The 27,616-nt window shown below is 40.3% G+C and overlaps 1 protein-coding gene across 3 annotated transcripts in view; it reads right to left on the reverse strand.

Annotated features, from left to right (window-relative positions):
- LOC145465471 (uncharacterized) overlaps positions 1 to 27,616 on the reverse strand; it is a 65,108-nt gene that overhangs the window by 28,761 nt on the left and 8,731 nt on the right. For 2 of the 3 annotated variants that reach the window (XM_081449252.1, XM_081449254.1), the window contains exons 3-16: positions 27,206 to 27,574; positions 26,220 to 26,360; positions 21,592 to 21,669; positions 19,485 to 19,585; positions 18,641 to 18,854; positions 7,651 to 8,001; positions 6,869 to 6,955; positions 5,614 to 5,691; positions 4,586 to 4,671; positions 3,891 to 4,041; positions 2,937 to 3,299; positions 1,680 to 1,832; positions 1,119 to 1,145; positions 446 to 529 (exon numbers count right to left, since the gene is read on the reverse strand). In XM_081449252.1, coding sequence (XP_081305378.1) covers positions 446 to 529; positions 1,119 to 1,145; positions 1,680 to 1,832; positions 2,937 to 3,299; positions 3,891 to 4,041; positions 4,586 to 4,671; positions 5,614 to 5,691; positions 6,869 to 6,955; positions 7,651 to 8,001; positions 18,641 to 18,854; positions 19,485 to 19,585; positions 21,592 to 21,669; positions 26,220 to 26,360; positions 27,206 to 27,574 — 2,283 coding nt within the window. The remainder of the gene's footprint in view (positions 1 to 445; positions 530 to 1,118; positions 1,146 to 1,679; positions 1,833 to 2,936; positions 3,300 to 3,890; positions 4,042 to 4,585; positions 4,672 to 5,613; positions 5,692 to 6,868; positions 6,956 to 7,650; positions 8,002 to 18,640; positions 18,855 to 19,484; positions 19,586 to 21,591; positions 21,670 to 26,219; positions 26,361 to 27,205; positions 27,575 to 27,616) is intronic. The other variant, XM_081449253.1, reaches the window with a different exon arrangement.

Below are 27,616 nucleotides of genomic sequence, written 5' to 3' on the forward strand. Positions count from 1 at the left end.
TTATGGCATTGGTGAGGGTAATGCATGTGTTTCGCACGTTTTCCGTTTGTATAAGTACAACTACGTTCTCAAGTCACCTCAGTGGTGAAATTGGAAGTCAGCTAGTAAAGGCGCCTATGGCAGCCACTTACAGTCCTTTCATGATCTATTACTACATGTACACACCGAATCTGTAAACACAATCATGTGAACAGGCCAGACAACACACTGGGACTGTTGCCCACTCTCTCTACCCATTCCCCTTCTCCCCTTACCCCCCCCCCCCCCCCCTCTCCGCGCGCCCCTTTACCATCCTCAATCTTTTCAAAAAGTGACGTTGGTTCTTCAGTCACTGTCAACGTCAAAATTCTTCAAGTGCTATAATTGTTATTGTTCTTGTTGGAGGTGTAGCGTGACCGCTCATTAAACGGTATTAAATGAGACTAGAGTCATGTCAAATACTTACTGATCGTTAAGTTCTTCTTTGTGTGAATTTCAATAGCTCCTCCACCCCACGCCACCACAAACTCTGGTGAGTTCTTTACGGTACCTAAAAAAGACGGCAGCAAATAAACAGAAAAACAAAGATTGCGAGCAAACTCGAGTGTCAAGGAATATGCTTGACTTGCGCGCGCAAGCGTGGGTTATATGTCTGCGCAAGAAGTTGAGGTAAGAGTGAATGCGAATAAGCTAATAACGCAGTATTTTTCATGGTCAAATTCGAGTTTTCTTCAACCTTAATTTCGAAATTCCCGAAAACAAGATGACAGTCTTGAGAAATTTGTTCTAGTCGAAATCCGCATATGGACCGCAGATAGCTGCTCTTCTACCAAGAATCTAAACCCGCAAACGTGGTACCAGCTAGTTTTTTTCAATCAAGACAGTTACGGCTCAAACACAAAGCGTTTCGAATTTCTCATTGTAACCTTAGTTCTGCCTACCATCCAGTTTTCACTGTTAATAGTAAAATGTTAGTTAGACGATGAGTTGTTATTGTGAAAACCTTATATGCAAACTACATAAAACTGGGAAGATTCTGAGGATTTTAAAACAAGGTGACTACGAAAATAGAGTTTGTTTCCTTATTTGCTCGTTTGTTTGTTTATGTGTTTGCTTGCTTGCTTGTTGTTGACACTTACAATCATTTGACGAGCAATTCGCTGTTCCTGTGGTTAACAAAATAAAAATTAGCAAAGAGAAGCCCACGAGAACCGTGCTTGTCCTCAGCCCTAAACATTACTGAAATAATTTGAATCTCTTCCTAAGCTTCTGTACCGCATACTCAAGACTAACAGGCTATGACCATTCCATTGAGGGGCTTCATCAGTGACACAACCCGCAAAAGATCTAGCTTTTAGTCGACGAAGTTATGTCACATCCAGAGTTTTTTTTTTTCCGTTGTACAAAATTTTTTTTTTTAATTCAAAGAATCTTCAGAATAATACAGTGTTCATGGTAGATTAATGTCAAAGAAGCAATGTTAAACGGAAAATAAACAAGAATTGTCACAACTGAGAAAATCACGAAGGATTGCGCATGACAAACTCAAGAAGATTGGCCAATCTTTTCGAGATGTGTTGTTTGTAAATTGTGATGAAGCGCTCTTTCAAATATCAAGCCCTGGCCTTGAACCTCTCATATCCAACCCTAGGTGAACTGTAAGCAAAAGTGCTGACCGTTTCATAAAACTGCATATTTACCTGTACTTCCACCAATAAGTTCTATATCATGACGTATTCCGTACGTTCTGCCATAAATTGTTCCATTACCATCCTCAAACAATAAGCCACCCTTCCCACCATGCCCAGCGCCAGCATTGGTACCAGTCCGTCCTCTTCCGGGCCCAAGTCCTTCTGAGAAACAAAATTCAAGCAGCACATTTAGAATATTTCACTAAGGACGGGATGAAAAAGAAAATCGATTCATATACAATGGGGTAACCCTAGCAGACTTCCACTCATCAGGAAAAATACCAGTTAACAGGGATTGAGTAAATATATAAGTGAGAGACTCTGCAATTAAATCAGGGCACTCCCTTAACAATTTAGCTGAAATGTTATCTAGTCCTGTAGCTTTAGGCCTACAAAGTTTTGAGAGCAAAGAAAAAATATGTGCCGATATTGTTTCCTCAAAGGCGAACTCCTTGTCAGTTGCGCAAAGAAATTCTTAATAGGTGGTCTCAGCATTCTCAGCATTTTGGCTAAGGTTAGGTTAGCTACCATGAGTTACAAAAGTAAATTGAAAGTGTGCCCCGGGAACTAATACAAATCATCATGGAAATCAGAACTATCGAGATTGTTGCGTCAATATATTATCATCTATCAGTGCCTTTCATTCATTGTCCGTGCACCAAGGTCGCGGATCTGGAAGCCTTAACAGTTCTGTCCCAAGTGCCCACTCACCACTTATCTTATGGCTGTTTTATAACGACTGCAAAATTTGATGTCCTTTGATATTGTATTATGAGAAAAAAAAGATAAAGATACTCAGCGAAGATTGCTGGAAACCGGTCTTTTCTCTTAGGATTAGAAGAGTGTTAACACGCAGGGGCGTAGCCAGGATTTTGTAAAGGGAGGGTCACACTGTGTCAAAGTGAGGCTACTCACCAGATTGTCATGTCGTTTTTGCCACCTGCTGTAGGTTGTTTGCTTAAAAAAGGCCTACAAAAGGGGGGGGGGGGTTACGGCCACCCCAGGACCCCCCCCCCCCCTAGCTACGCCCCTGACACGAACGCAAAGGACGGATAGGAGTGGGGGCGAGACAAGTGCTGCGCTCAAGTCTCGTCCCAGTCGCTTCTAGTCTGAAACGTTCGGCCTCCTAATCCCTGCTATGGTTAAGAGAGAAAAACAAGACTGCAAGGAGTTTAATACTAGTTGGCCCTAACTTAACAGACCTGAGGTCGCAGATTGTTGGTGAAGTTCTAGTTATTGTTACAGTTCATAAGTAAAGCGTATTACCTGGAGCACGTGAACCCCGGACGCAATATCCACCGACAGATTTGTCCTCGTTCACTTTTGGTTTTCCCACTACAACATCCACACCGATGTAGATACCCTCATCGCTGGACACAGATAGCGAGTGTGAACCCGACAACTTAACCTCTGCAGAGCCGTTGATGAGAATCGGTGTCTGGAACTCAAATTTCGCGACTTTATATTGAATGTTGAGAGCTGGTATCTCCCTTGATTCTATTTTACCGTAATACGAATATAACATGGACGTATTTGAAGACAACTTGTGCATCCATCTGGCATTGGTCGTATCGATCTCTAAGATTCCTTGCTGAATATACTGCACTTGAAACGTGTTCGCGGTGGAAACTGAAAGGAATGAACAAATAAGAAATGGAACAATATTTCGCGTTTTGGGAGAACGAGAAATGTTGTGGGAACACGGGCCATAGGCGAGAGATACTGAACTAAAGCAACAGAAAGAAATAAAAGAGAAGAATTTCGTTTGAGTAGTCTACGTGTTTGAAAACTGAACTGATTTCTTTGCATCAGATCTTGGAGGAATAAATTCAATTGATCATTTGCCCGATAGAAGAAAACTAGATTATTTTGAAAGATCGAACTAGACGTTTTGTTCCATTTGTTAGAGCGATGGCACCTCTCGAGTTCGCTTCCACTCGGTGATTATTTGCTCGTAGAGAACTTATACTTGAACTTGAAATGGTAACAAAGGTCGCCTAGAGTCACGGTTAGTATAGTGTTATGTGGGCTCGATTTCCGCCGCTTTCTCGGGTCCGGTCCCGAAGATCCTCCTTCGGGGGACCAGCGCAGGCTCCTTTCCCCGAACAGCGGCTAGTAATCGAGCCTAAGTGTTATGAGTCTTCTGGGTCTTGCCTCAGCGTCAACCTCAGTAAATAGGTGATGTATTTACACCATGGCCAAAGGCTTCTCAATACTCACCAAGGATGTTGACAAGACCAAGTGTGTTACCAGTTACGTCAAATTTTGAGTCACAGATTCCTTCCATGTCCTCGTCACTCCATATCTGGATCACACCACCACCGGCCTGCCATCCTCGAGCTGTCAAAAGGCCCTTTCTTTGCAAAATGACCTGATAAGGAAAGATTTTTTCTAAGAACAACAACAATAATATCAAACTGTTACAACCATTCAGATTAGCAAAAAGCATTCTGAATAAAAATTCTTATGTAAATCTAATAAATGTAAATCTATTCATGTAAATCTTTTCATAAATGGCTGCCGATTGTAAATTCTTAATAGATTAGCCTTGCTAACCTCGTTTTAAAGTTGATAATTCGAAAAAATTCTTACTCTCAAACGAGGTTATTAAGACTAATTCAAAGGAATACAACTTAGTCACAATTAATGAAACGGTTCTATGAAGTTGAGTTGCATACTAAGCAATTTAAACAACGTGACGGTAATTTACAAGCAGTTAATCTTTTATGAAAAGATTTTCACTATTATGTATGTAAACAGTTTGGTTTTGCTTAACAGGACGTCTCATAATACTTCCGCTTAATTGTCAAGTATAGCATTAGTACAGAGAAACACCGACCAGCCTTGATCAATCACAAGCCTAGTCCGTTTCACCAGTTAAGTGGTTCCTTCACATATGGCAATGAATAACACACCTTGTTAGCGTCTAACCGGATAGTGCCTCCCATGGCGCCAACCCTGGCAGTGTCTGAGGAATACCCATCCGCTGAGATGGTAGAAGCTAGAACGAAAATATAAAGCATGAACAATGTACTATTATAATTAGTTCTTGGTTCAAAACCAGCTTCTGTGTGCTTTTTTGTCTCAGGTTGGCACAGAGTCTCAGATTTTAAGTAGCGTGGGAGTAATTACAAACACTCGCTCCCTCCCTCGCTCGCACGATTGCGAGCAAGCGCAGTTTGATCCGATGATTACCATCTGAACTCAGTGAATAAAAACGTGTCCTGGGGAGAGGCAGTGTGACTGAATCATAAGCAAGAAAAATAACCTTTTCTTTTCTTCGCTTGTCTCTAGTTTTGCGACTCAAAGATGGCCGCTGGATACGCGAACAAGAATACTCAGTGCTCAACCAGAAAGAACGTTTCCAGCGAAGACATATGTTACTGTCAGTATCAATATTTGCGCGAAGAGGAAGTTTGAATTAGAAGAAATAAAACAGTTTACAGCAACCACAGGCTTCAGAAGTGAAACACTTGTAGTTATAACTAAAAAACAGTTATCTTATTAAGTGTGATTAACGGCATGCGAGCCTTAAGCATAAACTTTGAAAACCATAGGCAGTGAAAACTGAAAAATAACAATCAGGGCTAGCAGAATTGACCAAATCGTTCTCATTCCATTGTACCGGGTATAAAAATTGTCGTTTTCTCTTTCTTCATCTCCACACAGCTAGCTTTTCTCCTTGAAGTTCCCTTCACCATACAGGGCACATGACCTAGCTCGCCTGTTGCTCAGGAGCTCTTACTGATGCACTGTAAGTCATAGGTTTGACTCCTGTCGGCTACTTAGATTTTCCTTTCTCCCGCGATGTGTGGTATCAACAGAACTTACATCTTTCTCAGATCAGGAGGCTTGTTATAAGAAGTAACTTGTAAAGCGAATGATAAGACCATCCAGACAGGAGCGAACTTGAAGAAAATAATTATAATCGTTATATTTCTACCTATGACAATCGCTCCATTCCTTGCTCTCAACTCCAAGGCCCCGCCTCCAACCGCCGTTATTTGATGGTTCCCATACGCTGCATTTGAGGACAAAACGTTTGGTTAGTTCCGTTGTTTGCGTACTTAGTGTGTAAAAATATGAGATAATATTGAAAGGGGACTAAAGGCTGGTCAGTTTCCATGAGATCACTGCGATCGCTACATCAAAAGTTCTGAGCGATCCCTACGACTACCAGTTTCAATATGGTCGTTAGGATCGCTGAGATCGGTAGAACTAACGATCGCTGGAGGAGGCAGCGTGGCCGAGTGATCAGCGCGTCGAACTCGCCTTCTAGCGGTCCCAGGTTCAAGTTCCGCTCTGACCACTACCTGGAGTTGTTTTTCGGTAGCCCCTCGGTCACGCTTGTAAATAGCCAACTGGTTTGCCTCTGGCCAGTGGGGATTCTTAACAATGCTGTGTTCAATTTGAATTATTTGGTTTAGTTGTTTGCTCGGCCTCACTATAAACGCTGCCGAGGGTAACTAAAGGTTATCATTTAATTATTTTACGATCGTTGCAATCGCTGGAGAGTGGTTTCCATAAGATCGCTACGATCGCGAATCGTTTTTGCATCGCCGATAATGATCATGTGGAAATCAGCCTTGAAGATGCATTCCGGGGGGGATAGTCCCTTATATGGGTTTTATAGGCATGTGCGGCATCAAAAAGTATGGCTTTTGAGGGGTTTTGGTGTGAAGAAGGGCGTAGATTTTGACCATTTCGGTCTGAAATAGGTTATCTTTGTCACTCTGCCTTGCCATTAGGTATTTTGTTTACAAGGGACTATTCTTTTCGGCATCAACATTGGCAAATTTGCAGCCCTTCACAACTGTTCACGCAAATGGAGGCCATTAAAGGTTAGCTGCAGTTTTATATTGGATCCGTGTACTAGTTTTGGAGGTTTAAAATGAGTACCGATTTTTCACTCAGGTCTGAAATGGGGTATGGAAAATCACTAGTGTTGGTCTTAAATAGGGTATAGGTTTCAAGATTCGGGTCCGACACCCCGGCAAAAACTCTTGGAGACTTTGGGGACCTCCCCCTCCCCCCCCCCTTCCCCCCGGCCGCGGGGGAATGCACAGGATTAATCAAAAGAACAGCTCAGGAGCAGTCGACTTCACAGTCATTTCTCTTCGAGCTTAATGCGTTTTCTAGAAAATACTGCTTGTTTAAGTTCTGTGAAAACAGCAAATAAGACTTTTTTTGCTACTTACAAACTGAGCATACACTTCCTCCTAAGAGCGCGTCAAAATCATGTCCGTACAAGTCAGGTGAGCTACAGTTTGAGACATTTGCAGGGCCTGAATGTGAAACGAAACAATCATTACTTCCCGCTCTTTAATCTGCAGATTTACATATACCGAGCAACAAACACGTTGTCACCAGGAGGCTTACATCGAAAATAGGTTAGATTAGAGGCTTTCTTGATCATTCTGGGTGAAGCAATGTCTTGTGTTAGTTTTGTATCATATTATAGAGTTGCTGGATAAACAGGAGGAAACTAATGACAAGTAGCAAGGTTAATTTTAGACTAGGTTAATTGTCGCGTGCGTGTTTTCTTTGGACCATTTTCTAAATAAAACTAAACACAATTTTGAAACGGCGTTACCGCATTTTGGAAATTAGCAGGACGAAAATACGCACGCTTATTGGTAGGAAAACGTATTTCTATTTAAATAATAGAGTGTCTCTGTCGAGGAACTAACAGCTGATAGTTGCCCGCGGAAATTTGATGTTCTTAAAAAAGATATGTTAGTTTTAAGAACACCAAATTTCCAAGGGGCAACTATCAGACCGATAGTTCCGAGACATAAACACTCTGTTGCCTTTATTGTTCACCACTAAGTTTTCTTCCGCGCGCCAGTTCAAAAATCATGTTGAATTTAGTGGTGAACTATAAAACTTGATAGAACTGTACTTCTTTTAGCTTGAGTTCGCAAATTCGACTCGTGTTTTCTGACAGTAATTGTTAAAGAAAGTTTCATATTAGCCCTACCTGCATCTGGGCCATCGCCTGGAGTCTTCACGTAACCTCCAACACTTGAGCTTACCGACAGTTCAAACCCGCTGATGTTTAACGGCGAATTGATTTCGATATTTCCATGTGTGCTGATTAAAGAAAGTGCTAGATGTCCACTGAATTTTACGCGCACTCTTGGCCCAATAAATATCGACGAAGTAAATTCGATTTTGCAGACTTCGAAATGCTCCGTCATTTCTTTGCCTTCGTCTCTGGTTACGTTGAATATTCGGTCCTCAACAGTGCCTAGGTATTCGTAGTCAGAAGCCCAAGTCATTTTACATGAGGAAGTGTTGATAACCAAGTCCATATCTCTGTCGAAGTACACTACAAAAAAAAAAAAAAGAAAACAATGACAAAGAAATTAAAGACGCCTGTTGTAATCAATCATTTATTTTTATTATTATTTTTCTTAATAATATAGCGCGAGTTACATTGCACACAGAACATACATTATTATTCTTCTGGAGCCTGATTCGAGCCCTATCCGGTTTGTTTTTCTTTCTGTTGGGTAAGACGCTTTATTATTTTTTAATTTATTTATAACAAGTTAATGGTCCAAAGTAATACAAAAACTACATAAAATACTATACAAGAAAAAAAATTACGGAGAGGTTGCATAAGGATGGTCAGCAAAAGAGACTTTAATCTCCATGCAAGTCAGACCACCTTACAGAAGAAGAAAAACGCCAAAAAGCCTCGAGGCAAAAGCATCAACAACAACTAAATTAATCGTTTATTTCACGATGCCTCTCTCCATCTTGTCAGGGAATCTGACAGAAATGCTAGGGCCGACGAGAGAGGGGGGATGTTAACGGCGATGGAAAATACTAGTCAACTGGGCTGCCCCAAGCTGACTATTCGCTCTTAGTATAAATCTACTAGCGTTCTATCACGAATGCCGTTCTCTTATTGGCTACGCTACTCACTATCTATTCTGTGATAGATAGCGAGTAGCCAAGCAGTGTGCGGTTGTCAACAAAATGACAGCTGTTTCTTTACGTTTTCGAAGTACCTGTGAAGTGGATTTAGACAACGTTTTGAACGACAAGTAGATCTATACTAATTTAAAGCAATTAGATTACTTGATCTCGATTTCTATGCCTGATAGAAATCTCGAGCTCATATTAGTCTAATTGTTAAGTAGTTTGAGAGAAGTTGGCAGTTTGTGTAGAACTAGGTGACAAGTGACTCAATATATATATTTTTAATTATACTTCTCTACGTCAATTCTTGTCTTAATTCTATACGTGATAGGTGGCTCGGGTTAAGCGCTCGTCAACGAAGCAGAGCCCTCGTCAACTCCCACGCGTAAATAGAAATCTTGAACGCACAATCTTTACCTTAATCTTTACCCTGGTCAATTGAATTTTCGTCACAATCTTTAATCGCCTTTCCTAAAGACAAATTTCCCGCAAGACCCATAAGCTCGGCTTTCGATTGCTTCGTAAACATTGAATAGAATGGGCTAATGCAAAAAACAGCGCACGCGCTGAACCTTGAAATCATCCCCCGAACAATGTACAGAGACTGCTGAGACTGAATGATATAATAAGCCTGCCATAAATTTTTCGGGGGACTGAAAGCTTATCTCGCTTTCAATACCCCTCTATAACTATTATCAGCAATTTATATCTTGTTTCCATCGCTTCAAGAGATTGCTCGACATATGGAAAAGAGATTTTTGTCAGATAATGTTCTATTTGTGTAGAGAGGTCATCAAACTACTTAGTGACCATCATATCAATATAATCTGATAGCGCGTAAAAATTCAGTTAGTATAGGTAATCGTATGAATGCGAGATTTACACCACGAGTGACGTATAAAATTGTCTCCGAAATTTTACCAACGCGCGCTTGTTAATTTGTACTGCAAATCAAAAATTGACGCTAAATTGGCCTGCTCTCAGCCAATCACAGTAAAGTAATTTTCTTAGTCATTTACAGATTGAAGCTATTGGCTTTTTACTTAGCGGACTGGAGAACTCTCGAGTAACACTGACTTCTACCCTTTTTCATATCCACCTTGTTTTAGCGAAACTGACTTTCCGAGACGTTATGGAATCCTACGTTTATTAATTTCTCCCATTACTGGATACAAAGAAAATAAGAAAGAGACAATCCGCGTGCATTACCCCAAGTGAAACCTGCTAAAAACTTGCGCACTACATACGGATTTTTGTAGACCCTTAAATTTGGTAACGAGGAACAATAAACTAAAGAAACTCTAATGAAGTCAGTACACTGGAGTTATCAGATTCACCGAGTGTAATTACACAGTATTTATCTAATAACAGGAATCCCGAACTTTTCTACACGGACATTAGAAAAACGATTTTCGGTTATAATCGACCTGAAACTTTGAAACATTATTTTAAATATGGACATTTTCGGTGGCGTAAAAGACGTAAATAAGTAATGTTTAGTTCTGGTTCAGGAATAACGGTACCTGACACAACTGCACCAAGATATTTTGACGATAGCCTTTGGCGGCTTCGGATCGGGTTTATTTTTGTCATAACTGACTTCCTCTGAGAAAAGAAACATTGATCTTCTGCCAATGTCTATCAAACAATGAGAATTCATTTCCATGTACGCATCAGTCATACCGGCCGGTGCTAGCACAATAAATATCTAGACTGCTAAAACGTCCGTAACATAACCATTTCATCTGTTGTACAGAGTAACCGAAATCGTATTTCTTATTATAGTAATAAACAAAAAGCTCATACTAAAAGTTGCAACTAGAAGTATATTGTCCTGATTTACCGGTAGATGCTTGGTCGAGAGCTCAAATTCAGAGAAATTTCCGATGATTGGTAAGGAGAAGAAATAAAAAACCGGGGGGATACTCCGTTATATGGACTATATAGGTATGTGCGGCCCCAAAGGGTATGGTTTTCGAAACGTCTCAAACGTTTCAAACGTTTTATGACCATTTTTATGACCATTTTTATGACTAGTGGTCATAAATAGGGTATTGATTTTGGCCATTTTGGTCTCAAATAGGGTATGGTTTTTGCACTCCGCAATGTAGTCTTGAATTCGGTATGCTTTTTAGAAGAAGCTACTTTTTCAGCATTATCGATAAAACCATCAACGAGAGCCCTTCATTATGCCTTTAACATCGGTCTGAATTAGAAAACTAATTTTAAGACAGGTCTGAAACAGGATATTGATTTAAGGGTCAGGTCTTAAAAAGGGCATCAAATTTTTGGTCTAGTCATAAATAGGTAGGAAAATCACAGATTTTGGCCTTAGGGGGTAGGGGTTTTGGGAAGTGGGCTGCACATTCCCACCCGATTTTACTGAGATCGAGAGTACCCATCCCCGGGTCAAAAATCTCGCAAAATCAAGTCACGAGTGCATAAATTGCTGGACGGTTTCATTCAAAGGAGATCGAGCTTAATGAACAGACATTTTAGACTTACATCATGCTGAGAAATAGAGTTCCTTATTGAAACCGGCCGCCAAATTCACATCACATGAACTACGTTTTCGCCAAAATCACACATCACACAGGTTTACAAAGCAATCGCTCCTTGTTTTAAAAGTTCCAAATTGCTATTCTGAATGTTGGGGCTAATCAGTTTCTGCGCCACAGCGCAAATTCTCGAGGTTTAAAGAATGTGTTGAAATGATAACCTCACATGGAAAAATAATACTTACTTAACATAAGATCCCAGCTCCAGATGCATCCAACATAGCCCAACGTCAGGGCAACGAGAAAGAAACCATTACGCAGCATGTTTTATGGTGGAAATCCTCAAGATTCGACTCTTATCATGCGTTCATGCAGTCGTAATTCAGAAAAATACGTTTTGACAACACCTAGACACTGTGGTCTGGGAGGTCGATGACATTCACTTGTCGCTAACGGGGTGCAAATCGTGTATTTGTTTTATCTTTTGACGCACTTTTTGACTGTTCAACCACACGCGCTAACCTCGGGCGTCCTGCTATCAACATGTGCAGTCACGTGGTATTAAGATCGAATTCTTGAAGAGCTTCCAGCTAGGTTTGCATACATACGACCAAATCCTAAGACTACGGAACAAAACTCCTTGATTTATTGATCTAAATCTCTCAAAGTGTTTCCAATATCTGGCAGCAGTGTAAAATCTGGATAGCAAAACCACAATCAGTCTCAAACATCTCGCGGCACATTAGAAGATACGCCATGCTGTGCAAGGGCTTCTAGGCGAGATCGAAGTTCGCTGGCTTGTTTCGATCATTCTCGGCTCGACATGTCAACAGTACGTTTATAATTCTACCTCTCCTACTTCAAACATTCTTTGGCTGTAAAATCACATAGAGGAGAAGAAGCATACTGAAAAGAATGCTGAGTTCCAAAGATCCTATCGTTTGCACATGACAGACAAAAAAGTGGAACGAGACGATTCACTGACGGGCTGAATTCATCTGCGAACTTTTCCATTGATCATGCACGGGTCACGTGTTAAATGAAGTTGCCTTTCGATAAATTTTACCAGCATGAACAACGGAAACGATGTGATAAAGATTGAAAGACAATAATGGGAGGCCACGAATCCACAGACAGCGTACTGCAATGTATGAGCGGTACTTACGATATCATCTCGGTATTTTTTGTGTTAAGACCTCGCTAAACCAGGAAAAATTGTTGCGGAGACATTGTAGCGGAGGCAAATGTTTCTAGGCTTAATCGTGCGGGAAACATATGTTGCGGAAACAAATTTTGCTGCTCAGAGACACCTAAAAGTTTTTGCCTCAGTTGAAAACATTTTTGTATCCCGGACACAAATTTTGCTTTCGAAAGATATGTTTCGCAATTTCGCCACCAGTGCTCCTCATTAAAAACTGTTTCCCAGAAATGGTGCGCGTCGGAACAAAAGCTGACGGCGAAGTAGAAGAAGAAGAGCCACAAGCAGGTCATGGAAAAGGGAAAGGGAAAAAAAGGAAAGGAATTGGAAGGACGAGGAGATAGAGTTACTCATTACCTTGTATGAAAACAGAGCCTGTTCGTGGGATGTAGCTCATGAAGATTTCATGAACAGGGACAAAAGGGAAGTGGATTATAGTCAAAATGATGTGCAGATGTCAGAGAAATATCGTATCACAAAAGTATTACAAAAGCAAACCGACGAAAATGTGCAAAAATTCTTTCCCAGACTTCTTCGGGAGTCAGTTTAATATAATGGGCATACGTGACCCTTTGTTTTCCGAGACAATGTGTCCACGTTTAGGCGCCGGGGCAGCAAAACATTTTGTTTGCTTCCCGCTAATTTAGCCACCCCAGAAGCATAACAAGACGAAATGCTTCCTAGTTTAGCATGTAGGCATTTACCTGCAGTAATCACTAAAAATGGATTATCGGGGAGAAAAATATTTGGCTTTTACTGTGCACGTGAAGGATACGGGGTATTTCGTTCACCTTCACTTAATAATAGAATAAGTTCCTGGTAAAAGATAAGCTACGGGCGCATTGAATGCGCCCGTAGCTCATTTGCATAAGTAACTTGACGTCGTTGCTTGGCACCTAGACTTAACACAAGTCGACCTATTCTTAATCCTTGACTTATTTATCTTCCTCGAGTAGCGAGAGGGTAATCTTTGAGCGACGAAGTCGCGAGGGTGAGCGCGAGCGACGTAAGTCGCGAGTGGTCGACTTATTTCACTTGCGCGAATGTGAATCAGAGCGTAAATTTTTGGCGCGAAAAACATGATTGACATTTCTCACTTTTCATGTGCTCCGCGCGCGATTGTCCCGAAAGGAGAAAATGATTTTCATCAAAACGTTTACGAGTGTACGAGTACTGTTCCCTGACTCAAATAAATTTATTTGTGTACAGCGCAGTATGTAGTCAGCAACTGACAAACGGCAAAAGCTGTCCCACTGAGTAATAACTCCTGAAAAGACAAAACCGTGTTTAAACCGATCGAGAATTATTTTAGTCTAGATTAACCAGCTATCGAACAGAGAGCTGCCTGACAAATGCTATAAACTTATGTAGATCTAGCTTGTAGCGACAAGAATCTGAATTAACTAAAGAAGGCGGAATAAGTCGGGAGAACTTTAATTCTGTAAAGCTCTCTTGATTAAATAACATTGAGAATCGAAGTCGCAACGAACGGCAGAGAAAAAGCGCTGTTCCCAAAATGTCCTTCATCGATCGACGACTGCTTTCAACACCGTTAAACGGCCGAGGCAAAGTTGCTGCGATGCCCTTTCTTTGTAGAGAAGAAACTTGGTCATTTATTAAAGCAACTAAAAGTGCAACAATTACACAAACTGCAAGAACGGCTCTGTTCTTCTTCGAAAGGTCCAAACTTAATTAATTCTCTCAAACGATCCGGATCACGCAAGAGCTCAGATCGCGTCCGTGCGTAAAACAAACACGTATTGGTCGGATAAATAGCCTTCCACTGCTTTTCTCTGTCCTTCTTTCAAAGTCTTGCAATTAAGTTGGATAGACCATATTCAATTGCTTCCATAAAATTCATATCCTTAAATATATCCCAGAACAAAAGCTAAATGAAAAAGATTTTTGAACTCAGCATACATTTGCTCTGCGAGTTGTGTCGTTGATCGCGCGCGACGTCATGACGTATAGTCAGTACTTGTTTGTTTATTGTTTAATGTGTATTTACGTAAAATTGGCGCGCTGCAAGTGGGAAAAGTCCTTTCCAACGGCGAAACCAACAGGCCAGGGAAGAATTATTGGAAAGGACTTTTAGAAAGTCTACTTGGCACCTTGCAGATCAAGAGAAGGGCTGAGGTGTTATTTTAATTACATTGTAGGTGACATTGAGGATTACAACTCATTGCGGGGGAGGAAAAGTAATTTTAGCTTCTCCTTCCCCACGTCGACAGACGATTACAATTCAAGAAGAAAATAATTTCTGGTTGCTAATAAAGCTGGCGGTAATTTTTCGCGGGAACGCAAACTATGTGACGCGAAGGTCTAACATCTTTCCGGAAAGCGGCGCTTAAAAAGAAGAGCGCTACAAATAATCATTGCAACAGCAACCCAAGTCTAAAGAATTTATCTTACAATTTCCCAACTAGTTATCTTCATAGCGAGAAACCGGAACTAGTAGTTAATGTTTAGTGCTTTTACAGTGAAGCAAACTGTCTTCGCATCTCTCCATCAGGTCACAAAACTCGGTGAATTTTCGGTAGCTCAGATAGTGCTTGATGTCGGATAAAACGTAAAAGATCAAACACTAGAATGTACAAAACACTAATTTTTTATAGGTCCACTGCACTCTTAGCGGTTTATAAACACAACAATGTCTTCGCATTCTTTAGATATATGAGTACAATCTCTACAGGAAGTAAAGGGCTGCCGAAAACAATGGCTAATTGCTTTCGTCCCTGACAATCGACAATAGAATACGCGGAATTTCTTTAATGGCCAGTCGCTCGTCGGGCGAATTTTTCAAAGCCCTTTTTACCACGACGATGTTCACAAACAACATTCCCTGTACCTTTTGGGCAAGAAATGCTAGAGACTATATTACTTTTCGCAGATGGTTTTCCGGATTCCAGCCCAAACTGAGTAGCCGCCTTTGTAGAGTGTTTTAAATGCGCAGATTCAGGAACGGGATTTTTTGCTTGAAATAAATGCGACACTTTTCCCTCGTTTTTCCATAACAGCACTGTCCGTTTTCAGATCATTAATTGTGTATCATCAACGCATGCCACAACGAATCACGTGCCACTCTTGTTTTCCACTAACATTCTTTGTTTTTGCCCGCTTTGTTTTCGGAAAACAATTTTTTATGCTCTGGTTATCTGCACATTAAACACCGTTACATTCCCAGCAAATGAAAAGTATCTACCTTTCTGGGTACCTTCTGAGATCAATCGCCAGCGTTTCTCCCCTGCGCGAAAGTTAATAAGTCAAAGCGAATTATTCCAGCTACCGGCCAACGATTATACCCTGCGCGATCACTGTTCTACGACGAAATGACGAGTTCAAGTTATGTTGACATGAGGTCAAGAATGGAGCCAAGAAGAACGTTAGCGGGCTGCAGAGCCTTCTGGGTATCCAAAATCCCATATCCAGGCAGCCATGGGCAGAATGTACCAGAGAGTAACAATATGAGTTAACATGATGGCGTGACTATTAGATTGTAACCTCGGGTATCTTCTACCCACGATTGTTACAAAGTTAATATGGCGTGACTGTTAGATTGTAACCTCAGGTGTCTTCTACCCACGATTGTTACAAAATTAATATGGTGGCCTGGCCATTAGATTGTTACTCTCTGGTACATTCTGCCCACAATGGCTTCCTGAATATGGGATTTTCGACAATCAGAAGGCCCTATACTTCGCTGACGTTCTTCTTGGCTTCATTCTTGACCTAATGTCAGCACAACTTGAACTTGCGCCATTTCGTCCTCGGACAGTGATTGCGCAGGATAGAGTCGCTGGCCAAGTAGCTTTGGTCGAATAATTCGCTTCGACTTATTGAATATCCACGGTCCACGGTCCACGGCCCACGGGTTGAGGCAACCAAAAAGTCGCATTTTCGGCTCAATGCATTTGTCTCCGGTCAGGTTCATGTCAACAGCACTTGAATTCGAAAAGACGATTCCTGTTAAACTCCTTCGGAAAGATGCGAAATAAAGCGTTATCTCTGTAATTTCGAAACGTTGAGCCAAATCTTCTTCGTTCAAAACCTACCAATTTTTAATTCGGTCAAGTCGACGTGTGTTGTACACTTGAAACGGAATGATGACTGCACTGCGCGGAACACTCGATCGAAATGCCGCGCGAAAAAGTGGAGCGCTTATCAATTGATAGTTAATATATCGGTGGCTAATATTACACCAGTAATTGTCCAAAATAATTAAACAACCTGTGGTTAATCGATCCCGACTAAACGAATATTCACTGAACATACTTGTTTGTGTTATTGTTTTACATTTCTGTTTTCAAGTAGCAAGAAAGAGTATTTAAGAAAATTGGCGGAAAAGCCAATGTTACTTGTTTAATTATCGGTTCCCAGTCGCGTTGATGTTATCGAATTATTTCACAAAGAAGGTGTTTTGATAATCTGGGCGGTTTTAATTTCGGGGTAAAAAGTGTAGCTGGCGGTTTAGCTGGGGTAGAGTCCGCGATCGAGCAAGTTGACGGATCATGCTCTTTTAGGTTCTCTACCCCAACCAACTAACTAAACCACCCGCTACGCAGCCGGCTACACTGAATGCGGCTCCTCGGTGGCGGCTCACGTTTCCATTCAGTTGATTTTAATTAATCAAATGTTACACCAGCCTTCACTTGACCGCTTCGGTTTCCGAACAGCGTTCTATAAAAAGATAGACACATTACACTGAATTTCTGTAATCTCGGCCCAGGTTCTAGATTCAGTGTTTAAGAAAGCCTTACCCAGCCGCGATGTTTAGTGTTTAAAACTTCATTACAGACGTCGGTTGGCATTTTTTTTTTTACATATATCTAGCAGGCCGGGCTCTGTTTAACTGACTTGCATAACCATGAGAAAAAAAAACTTGGGTGTCTAAAACATGAAACAGAAAATGTCATTTTAAATGCCAATATAATTATCTAATATCTAAAAAATGATTGACGCAACCAAACACATTTGTAATCTTCCCTGCTGTGATATATACTGTATATATATTTGTTTCTTTTTTGACTCTAAAGCTCGTCATTGAATTTTGATCGCTTTCTCGTTACCTTCTCAATGCGTTTTCTTTTTGTCAACAATATGGCTTGATAGCAAGGTGTTTTTTTTCTTTTATCGTGAAGGAAGCGCGGTGAATTTCTAAGGAGGGATGCATTCCTCTAGACTTTATACTGAAAGGCATGCTAAATTGTTGGGAATGGGTGCAGCGACAACAAAGGCAAGCCTAGGAAGGAGAGACGTGCGAGCTACGCGCGAGGAAGGACGCTCTCCTCGTGATCACGCGTGCGCTTTGAACTCGCAGGCACGAAATATCATTCATGAGCGCGCACCGCGATCCAGTGGTGGAGTGATACGCTTTTCCTTCAGAGCGTCTTCTTCAACAGAGTTTACAATTCTATCGGTGGTTAATCACTAGCGATGCATTAGTACGTAATCCAGAGACATTTGAAATATTATAGGAATCAAGATAAAGGCAGCGCGGAATTTACCGTTACACCCTTAGCCATTTTGACAACCGTATAAATAAGACATGTCAATCAGCTTTTTAATCATTATATAATATCAGGCGTATTAGAAAGTAGCTTCCCTTGGAAGCTGCAAAGACTTAAGTACAAGCTCTAGCTATTAGCAGGGTTGACTACTGTAATGCTACATTATATGGTTTGCCAGCCATCCATATTCGTAAGTTACAACGCGTTCAAAACGCCGCCGCCAAGCTACTGGCAAACACCCCACGCTATTCGCAAATCACACCTGTGATGATAGATCTTCATTGGCTGCCCGTTAAATTTAGGATTATTAATGACCTTTAAGGCTATACACCACCTAGCGCCAGTTTATCTCAGAGATCTGTTATCTCTTAAAGAACATCTAATATACGATTGACGATCTAATGATACCGATATGTTAGCTCGGCCTGCAATAAAATCTTCGAAAACAACCAGTGACAGAGCTTTCTCTGTGGCCGCGCCAGCTCTATAGAATACTTTGCCACCTAGCCCCAGGGCAGTGGACAATATTAACACTTTTAAGAGAGAACTGAAAGCACACCTTTTTAAGCAAGCGTATTTTTGTTAGATTTAATTTGTTTAAGATTTTTGTAACGTGCATTAGATCATATATTTTAATGAATTTTGCGCTATACAAGTAATAAGATGATGATGATTATTATTATCATTAGTATTAGTATATCATCATTATCATTATCATTATCATTATCTTTATCATTATCATTATCATTATCATTATCATTATCATTATCATTATCATTATCATTATCATTATTATCATCTTAGTAGAATTCACAATCCGATATCAATTATACTCACCAGCGACTTGCTCCAACCCTTCCTCGCCATCCTGTATTCCGAGTCCAGGCCGCGTACTGATTGTACTGTTGGCTATATAGTTTGTATTATCAGTGAGCGAAAACACTTGGATAACTCCACCCCCTCCTCCACCCCCACAGTAATGAGAATGATTCAAACTGTAACCGCTGTCCCCACCAGCTGCCGATAATCGTCCGTTACTTCCTATGATCACCTAAACAAACGAAGGTACATAGAAATTTGAAACTACTCTCCATTTAGCCCATTTCTCCGTCTAACAAATTTCAGCTTTTCCAGTTTCCAGCTCATCCCACAACAGTTTTTATGTCAATTGTAATAAGCGTTTGATTTTGAGTTTGTAATTAATCATATAATGACAGCGCAATTTCCAGAGGCTTACTTGAATAAGCTCCACTGAATCTTCCTATTTCACCTCCACACCACCACCCCTCTAATAAAATGACCCCTTCCCTTCACCTATGTGAGACCCGGCCTAAAATTAATGGGCCTCAATGTGGCTAACTAAAGAGAAAACAGTACAATTTTCAATATTCCCAAGCAAAAGATAACGCGAAAAACACCCGAGAGACATCTCCGAGTTACATTTAACGCTCCATAGTTTTGTATCGGACAATGCTCTAAAGCAGCTTATGTTTTGTAAATGTCGTTTCTACATCCCAGTACTTCAGGCCAAACTGAAACAGATCTCAAGACAATGTTAACGGATCTAAATATAACTCACTTTAGATTCTGTTGGGTCACAAGGGTCTCACTCTAGTTTAGTCCATGTTCTCTTGATTTGTATACAGTATATATCACCTCATTTTCTCTCAGTATATCTCACCTTCTTTCCTTGTAGTCTTATCAGTCCACCTGAACTACCTCCTGCACAGTGATCGTCACGTGTGTTACTACTTGAGTAACCGTCTGCTTTAATTGGAGCATCTGGAATAGAAGTAAACCTTTTCAACAGGAAATTTCGCCCTAAACCTCATATGCCAATGCCAATGCTAGTTTTGAGTTCATTGCTCGAGTGTGAACCGGTTTCATCAAAAACGAACTAAAGTATTTTCAGGGCTGAGGTCAGTAAAGAACCGGTACATAGCACGTCACGTCACAGCATACATAGCACGTCACGTCATTTAAATAGCACGTCATGATGGTATGTCACTACATTTTAGTATTTGTTGTATAATGAATCGTTGTATGTTGTTTGATTATTGTTAATATTTATCGCATTCTTTCCCTTTTAATTGAATTATAAAACCACTTCTTTTAACTCAATTAGTTTAGCTCTCTTGTATTGTCACTGTAAAGCACCATCACGGGAGTGTCAATTAATCATTGTTGTTGTTGTACATCAATTGCCGGACATTTTACGCCGCTCAGGTAGCCAAGTATTTTTAATAGTTCGGCTGGTTATGCGCACACAGCTTTTCCTAAACAACGAGTGATCTTTGACGCCATTTATTTGCACAAATGAGGCAGCGTCCCCACTACACCGGAGGAATTTGAAAACGCAGCTTTATTTCTACGATTAGGTCTACCGTCCACACTAATCCGTCACCAAAACAGAACTTTTCGAAAACGCTCTTCAAACGATGACGTCACGATAATAATGTGATTTCCTCGCCCGAGTTTTCCTAAAACACAAATCCAAAATGACCGGTGATTGTTGCGTTTTTAAATCCCTCCGGCGTAGTGTGGAGGGGAAACATTTGATGCGACGTCCTCACAGTGAAACTTCCGTTTTCAAATTCCTCGGGCGGAGTAGGGACGGAACCTGAGAGGAAAGGCAAACCAAGACAAGGTCCAGCACGTGGAGTGCTGGGTAAAGCAAAGCGGCTAACAGATTACTTTGCTTGTCGGAGGAGTAAATGGTCGATTGAACAAATTGACGTCAGTTTTTCATGCGTCTGTCCTGTTATTGATCGTGAATTTCGTCCTAACATTGTCAAAGTAGCTGTGGATCCACTAGGGGACTACTTTGACAATGTTATGACGAGTCATTATCAATAACAGGACAGACGCATGAAAAACTGACGTCAATTTGTTTTTTACGATAACAAATTGTCAAATTGTCCCGCTCTCGCTCGTTGACGCATCGCATAAATTATAAATTCATGTGTCTGTCCGCTTACTGACAATAAAAATTAGCCAATGAGCGAACGAGAATTTCTGCAGTTATCGTAAAATTTGGGCTTAAAGTGGCTCCCTAGAGTATTTACGAACACCCTCCCTATAAAGCGCGAGTTAGAAAAGGAAACTTAGTTAATTTCTCTTAAAGTTTTCCCTGTAGAGATTCACCAGTATGGGTACTGTTAAAATAAGGCTAACTTTTTCGTTGTCAATTTTTGGATTAAGGCCGTTACCATGGCAACATCTCATCTAATGACAGGGAGATATATTCCTCATTTTGGCCTAAACTCCTTAATATTTATACTTTCCTTCGGTGAAATTGTTTCATACTTTGCCACATCATGGAAATGATATTGCCTGACATTTTGAATTGGTAAATAGTCAAGGTTGTTCAGACGATTTTTCCAATATTCTGTAATTTGTCATTCTTCTAAATATATTAGATTAGCTCTGACAGATTTTAACAAAAATAGGGTATTTTATAAGAATTGTATGTGGTTACAACCGACCAGATTTTTAAAAAAAAACTTACCGAAGGAAACGCGAGAAAATTCACTGTCAGTTTTGCTTTTTGTGCTTATGTTGACGTCATAAAAATCGAAAAACACTCACGTTTTCCTTTGAGCGCGCGCAGATTACTTGAGCTTTCGTCCCATGCGCGCGTGCAATCCTTAAATTACACGTTTAATTTGGGTTTCTTTTAATTTAATTTAATTCAATTTCATTTCATTTCGTTTCATTTCCTGCTGTAAGCTCACAAATTTAAAAAAATACTGTTTTGGAATCGAAAATTAAAATTCTGAAACTCTTACCAACGGTCAGGATTCCGTTTTCAGCGACTAATTCAATAGCTCCACCACCAGAGCCGGATTTGCTGAACAAAACTGTTCCTGTGAAAAAAACAAATATAATAAACAGTTGTAATGTATGCTCTCGATTTCTATGCTTCGCGCTTTCGCTATTAGGGAGTTTAAGAAAACCACGACGGCAATGACAACGGGAACGTCGCTAAACAAAAGATTTAATTAGGAGAACAATGGCTGTGCACGTGCGTTATAATTCTTGGTAATTTCTTCACCGTCCTCGGCAAAACAACAATGTGAAATGACCAAATTCTGCGTTGTCTGGAGAACGTGAACCACGACGGCTATTTTTTTTAAATTTTATTTCAAGTCTATCGCTGTGTCGTCGAAACATTTGGAGAAATGTGAAAACGTTACCATTATGAAGACTTCCAGGCAATGCACACTACTTAAACAATAGAGTGTTTCTGTCGAGGAACCATCGGCTGATAGTTGCCCTGCGGAAATCTGATGTTCTTAAAACAAATATTTGCCCGAGAAGTGAAGCTTCGAGGTCAAATATGCTAGCCTTATGAACATCAAATTTTCAAGGGGTAACTATCAGACCGATAGTTCCGAGACATAAACTCTCCACTGTCTTTGTTGTTCACCACTACATTTTCTTCCGCGAGCCAGTTCAAAAATCATACTGAATTATTTTCGACTTTTTTAGATGAATTGAAGACGTGAAAGCCAAATCTAATGGACTGCTTGTTTACAGAAGTATTTTCACGGACGAGTATTATCCATCCGGGTATTTTCTTGGGACCGGCACTATTTAAACACGGAGCGATCCTATATAACGAGGCTGAGGTGTTAAGCCTGTCAATCACAAATCCCAACGGACGACCAATGCTCCCATTTGATTGGCTTATTCACTCTGGTCTAATTTTAACGCGTTGCCACAAAATTCTGGAGAGCGACCATACGGGTGTAATTTTCTGTTTAACAAATAAAAAAGCCTCGACTGTGCTCTGTTCTGTTGTAAAGCACGCAGGAAGCGGTAGAGCACGAAAGAAGTGTAGGGGAAAACACGAGACGTTGTCGAGTGTTTTTCCCTACTTCTTGAGTGCTCTACCGCTTCCTAAGTGCTTTACAACAGAACAGAGCACAGTCGAGGCTTCTTTATTTGTTTTAGGATAAAGAATCCGATAATTTCCCCACGCATTCGGCTGAATTTTCAAACCAAACTTTATTTTCCAAACGAGTAAAAGTGACGTCAGCCGTGCACTGTTCTCTGATAAAGCACGCTAAAATAAGCCAATCACAATCTTTGTTAGAATTGTTCAAATAATTTGATTGGCTAACGAAGCGACAGCTGTCAATCACACACTGGACTTCAGCTCTGCTTTCAGTTTCGAGTAGTTCGAGCAGCTTTCGAGAGATGAACGATGCCTTCAAAGTTCGCTTTTCAGTTAATTTTTAAATACGGATCGATAGGCAGGTAAAAGTCTATAGTCCAGAGGAATCCGGCCGTATTGTGGCCCATGAAAACATGCACTTTTCCAGTGGAAATTACGAAACGAGGAGCTCAAAGCTTGCGGATGAAAGCCGAGTTGAATTTGAAAGGAGCTATACAGTTATTTACGGCTTGTAGCCGCATGCAGCAAGATTGCCCGAACTAGCGTAGAAGTTAGAAAGACTAAACCGCTCAACTGGTTCTACTCCGAGCACAGAAGAGAATATCAGAGCAAGCTTTGCACTGACCACTCGTCGGTTCACTTCACTGAGATGACCGGAGAACGAGCGTTACTACACTGCATGTAAATGTTGTTTGAGCAGTTGAGCATTTTTACAAAAATAAACCTTCTCATCATAAACAGAGACAGTTCAATTGTTGTTTTCTGTCGTTGAATTTTACTTATTAAGTATAATTTCTGCTTTCGTAACAAATATAATGTCTTTTATCGAAGCACTGTTTAGGTTGAGAATTTGTCTATTTTGCTACTCCGTGTTTTGTCGGCGGGAATCTAGCAAAACTTGTTATTTTAGTACAGTTTTAACACTACTGTTGCTAACAATGGTCTCTGTGAGCCATATTTACTGCAGACAAACAGCTCGTTTCCATTGCGTTTGCCTGAGTCACAGGGGATGTTTAATTTGGGTTAAATTTCTCAAAATTCGGAAGCAAAAATTTGAAAGCAAACTTACCGTCATCAACCCGTGCTCTGTTCTCTGATAAAGCACGCTGTTTCAGCCAATCAGAGCGCGCATTATATGGAAACTTTATTATAATTTATTTTACAAGTAAACAATGCCTTTTGAACTAAATGAACGATAGCTTCAGGAGAAGAGTTTGCAAAGAAAATCGACTTTTTAATTTCAACTTCATAATTTTGTTCCTCCACTTGCGAAAGCCTATCGTATGAATTCGAGCTGTTCACTCAAATTTATAAAATGCCGTGTCTAGTTCTTTTGATGCCAGACTGTCTTTGCTCCTTCGAGGATTAACGCGGTTACGAAATAAGTTTGGAAACTAAAACTCGTAAAAAAAAACCAGATACAAGCAGACTGCGAAAGTAATATATTATATCTACGATAATATGGTTAGTCTTCGGCCAGAGTTATCTGGAAGAGATTCGCTGAGGTGAACATTGGCTGCTGTTGTACTCTTGCTGCTAATATTCAGTCGACCTTTTACGAACGCGCGCAATCAGGCAAAATCTCACTTTGCCATTTTTCAAGTTCTCTTGTTTCTTCGTAGTACTTTTTGTTTCCAATTTCTTTACTCTAAATATAGAACAGCTGAGGAATACCTCAGCGTTGTTCAGTTTGCATTTTGTTTGCACCATCATTACCCTCATAAATCTTAATAACTTTAAATACCCCACCAAAATCTGTCTGTGTTCACGGGCTAATCAAAATCACCTCTTAGGAGATTTGGTTTCGTTCTCGGCATGCTGAGATAAATGGAAACAGATGGCTCGTTGATCGTAGACATCAGGTTTGTTATTTCAGTTATTGGCGACGAAATTTGAATGTTCCTTGAAATTTTTGAAGTGACGAAGATCATTCATCGTTTTTGTTCTTCCAAAGGCATCTTCTAAAGTGTTAATAGAGGGAGGTGAATAGGGGTATCCAAATCCGCCGACCGTGCCTTTTTGCGCCAAATCCATCGATCCGCCAAAATTTTTGTTCAAATCCGAAACCACAACAACATCCGGAAACAGAAGTATAAAGCTTCAAAGGCAAACTGGTAAATGTGAATGCCCTTATTAATTTCGCACAAATAGTAAAGAAGGCAACATGCTTGATGACTATAACACAGTACAATTCCAATAACAGTCTCACACCTGAATTTAATGAGCTTCGTTCGAAAAAAAAATTAATGTGGATGAACTCATTAGCATACTGACCAAGGCTGAAGAAAGATCTGTGATCAAAATTTCGTTTGGGAACATCAAGACAGGCACAATCCGGAATCCGCGCCAAAATTCACAGCTGATCCACGATCCACTGTGTTTTCAAAATCCGCGAATCCGCTCGATTTACCGCAAAAATCCACAATCCGTGCGCTTTTTAAGGCCAAATCCGTCGATCCGAAAACCTATTCACTCCCCTCTTAATATAAGTTTTATTTTCACTGTATTTTTACTATTTACCTTATATTATTCTACGTAAATGACTCCGTTGCTTTAGCGAAAAAACGCTCTTTCTCCACGACTTCTCTGTTATGCGACCGTTATTTCGGTTACCACCATTGCTCAAAAAAGCCAACAAAGTGCTTCAAAAGTGGCGTGTCCTTGCCTTTTATAGGATCGCTCCGTGTTTAACAATTAGATTATGAGCTCGAGATTCCTATGAGGTGATAGTTGATGAGGCCAAAGGCCGAATCAACTATCACTCATAGAAATCGAGAGGGAATAATCTAATTGTTTTAGTAGAATTCTAACTGAGATTTGCTTTAAATAACGATTCCAATTATTTCTAGTCTTGGTATTAAACTTTACGCTTTAGAAAATTCGCGAGGACTGAATTGTCAATTTGACATTTGTAGTTGTTTTCGCGCGCTTACCAGTTTCTTTCAAAAAAGTTCTATTTTTTTTATCTCAAGAAACCGCAAATATTCTTCTTTTAGTCTTCTCAGGTATTTTACTATCCATTTGTTACACAACATTCTTTCAAAACTTCGGAGAAACGAGGAAACGTTGCAATTTTGTCGACCACACCAAGCCACTGCACACGTACACTAATGGCTGATAGTGTGCAATGGCTTAGCCAACCAGATTGCAGCATTTGCATTAGTGTTCAAGTAGAAATCTACTAAGGACAGATAGTGTGTCTCCGCCGATGAACACTATCGCGTCAAGTGATCAATTTAAGCCAATAAGAATCGGTGAAAATTTAGTGGTGTACTATAATTGCTGGTAGTGTACGAGTAGCTCAGCCAATCAGATTGGAACAAATGCATTAGTATACAACAGTCTAGAATTCTAGTAAAACTCGATAGAAACAATAGGACCGATTGCCAGCCGCTCTCCCCAGGAGGCAACGTTTCTGTTTCCTAAACCTTGTTTAATGCAACATGTCAGTGTTTTTTAATATGAAGTAGATGTAAAACTGTATTATGGCCGATGTAACCCTTCACCCTATCTCACCTGTACTTCCACCGAGCAAGTAAGACGTGTCATAGTACGACCACCCAAAGAATCTACTGGTGTTCCTATCTTGATAGAAACCACCTCCTCTTCCACCATGGCCCCCTCCATGATAGCTGAAAGCACCACCGGGCCCCGCTCCTATTATAAACAGGGGCAGAGCTTAGAAACTAGCTTTTGGTCTTGAAGTTTTTAACAGAACATAGTTATTTCCAAGCTTCTTACCACAAGCCAAATTTTCCACTTATGCTAGATTAAAATTTCTAACGGTATACTGTACTCTTGTGTATGAGTTCAAACTTATCCAAACTTCTTTCAAATTAACTGTAATGATAATAGGACTAGACGGAAAATACATTTAAATAAAATAGATTGAAAAGTAGCACGAGTCAAAAGCAGACAGCGAAATAAAGCTTGCATTCTAAAATATGTAGTGTAGATTTAAGTGTATTAATGTCTTTATAACTGGCTAAATGTTTACTTTCATTATATAACCTGAATATCAATGCAACTTAAGTTGACGGAGAAAACCAGCTGTTGAAGCAGATTTTATAAGCCGACATTTCAAACGTTAAATTGAAAATGTTTAATTTTGTTGCGAAAGGAGGTTATTGCGAGAAACGTAAACAGTTAGCTTTTCCTAGTTCTTCCCGACATTGCGTCGCATCCATGTTGGACAACAATGATGCAAATGACGTGAAAGGAGCTGCACTTTTCTCTGTTCCAAAACAAGTCTGAGTGCACAACCTTACTTACGGAAATGAGTTTTTTTGTGCGTTCATTGTCTTGAAAGTAAAACTCATTCTCGTATGAACGGTTGGGATTACAATACTGTGGGTCTCGTTTTCAAAAGGAGGTAAAAAGCAATTCGGAATATTGCACTCTTGTGGTTCATTTGTCTTTGTCCACTTTATGTTTCACCCGCCCACTCATTGCACCGAACAGTTTCTTTAGAGTAAAAGCATTTTAAAGGACTGTTTGCTTACCTAGTGTACAACAAGACTTGTTGACACGTACAAATCCACCAAGCCAAAACAGCGGTTTATCGCGTGAGGTGAAATTGACTTCTTGTCCGCTCACGTCAAGCTCCGTGCCTATTGTAAAGTTGCCTTGCACAGTCACAGAGAGCGCATGCGCACCACGTATAGATACGTTGCTTGCGGACGAAAAGATGCCAACAGCATCCAAATCGGTCAGATTAAAGGATGCCACTGAGTAACTCCATGTACCGTTATTTGGACCGTGGAACGTTCTGTTTTCTATTATTCCAGTACTATTTGGACTATTGTCAATCTCATGTATCGTTGCTGCCGTTGTATCGATAATAAAATTGGAGCCCGCGCTGTACACAGGACCTAATAATGAATAGCAAGAAAGAACGAAGGCCATAAGGCTTA

This window comes from Orbicella franksi, chromosome 13 (genome assembly GCF_964199315.1).
Source record: "Orbicella franksi chromosome 13, jaOrbFran1.1, whole genome shotgun sequence".
Classification (NCBI taxonomy): domain Eukaryota; kingdom Metazoa; phylum Cnidaria; class Anthozoa; order Scleractinia; family Merulinidae; genus Orbicella; species Orbicella franksi.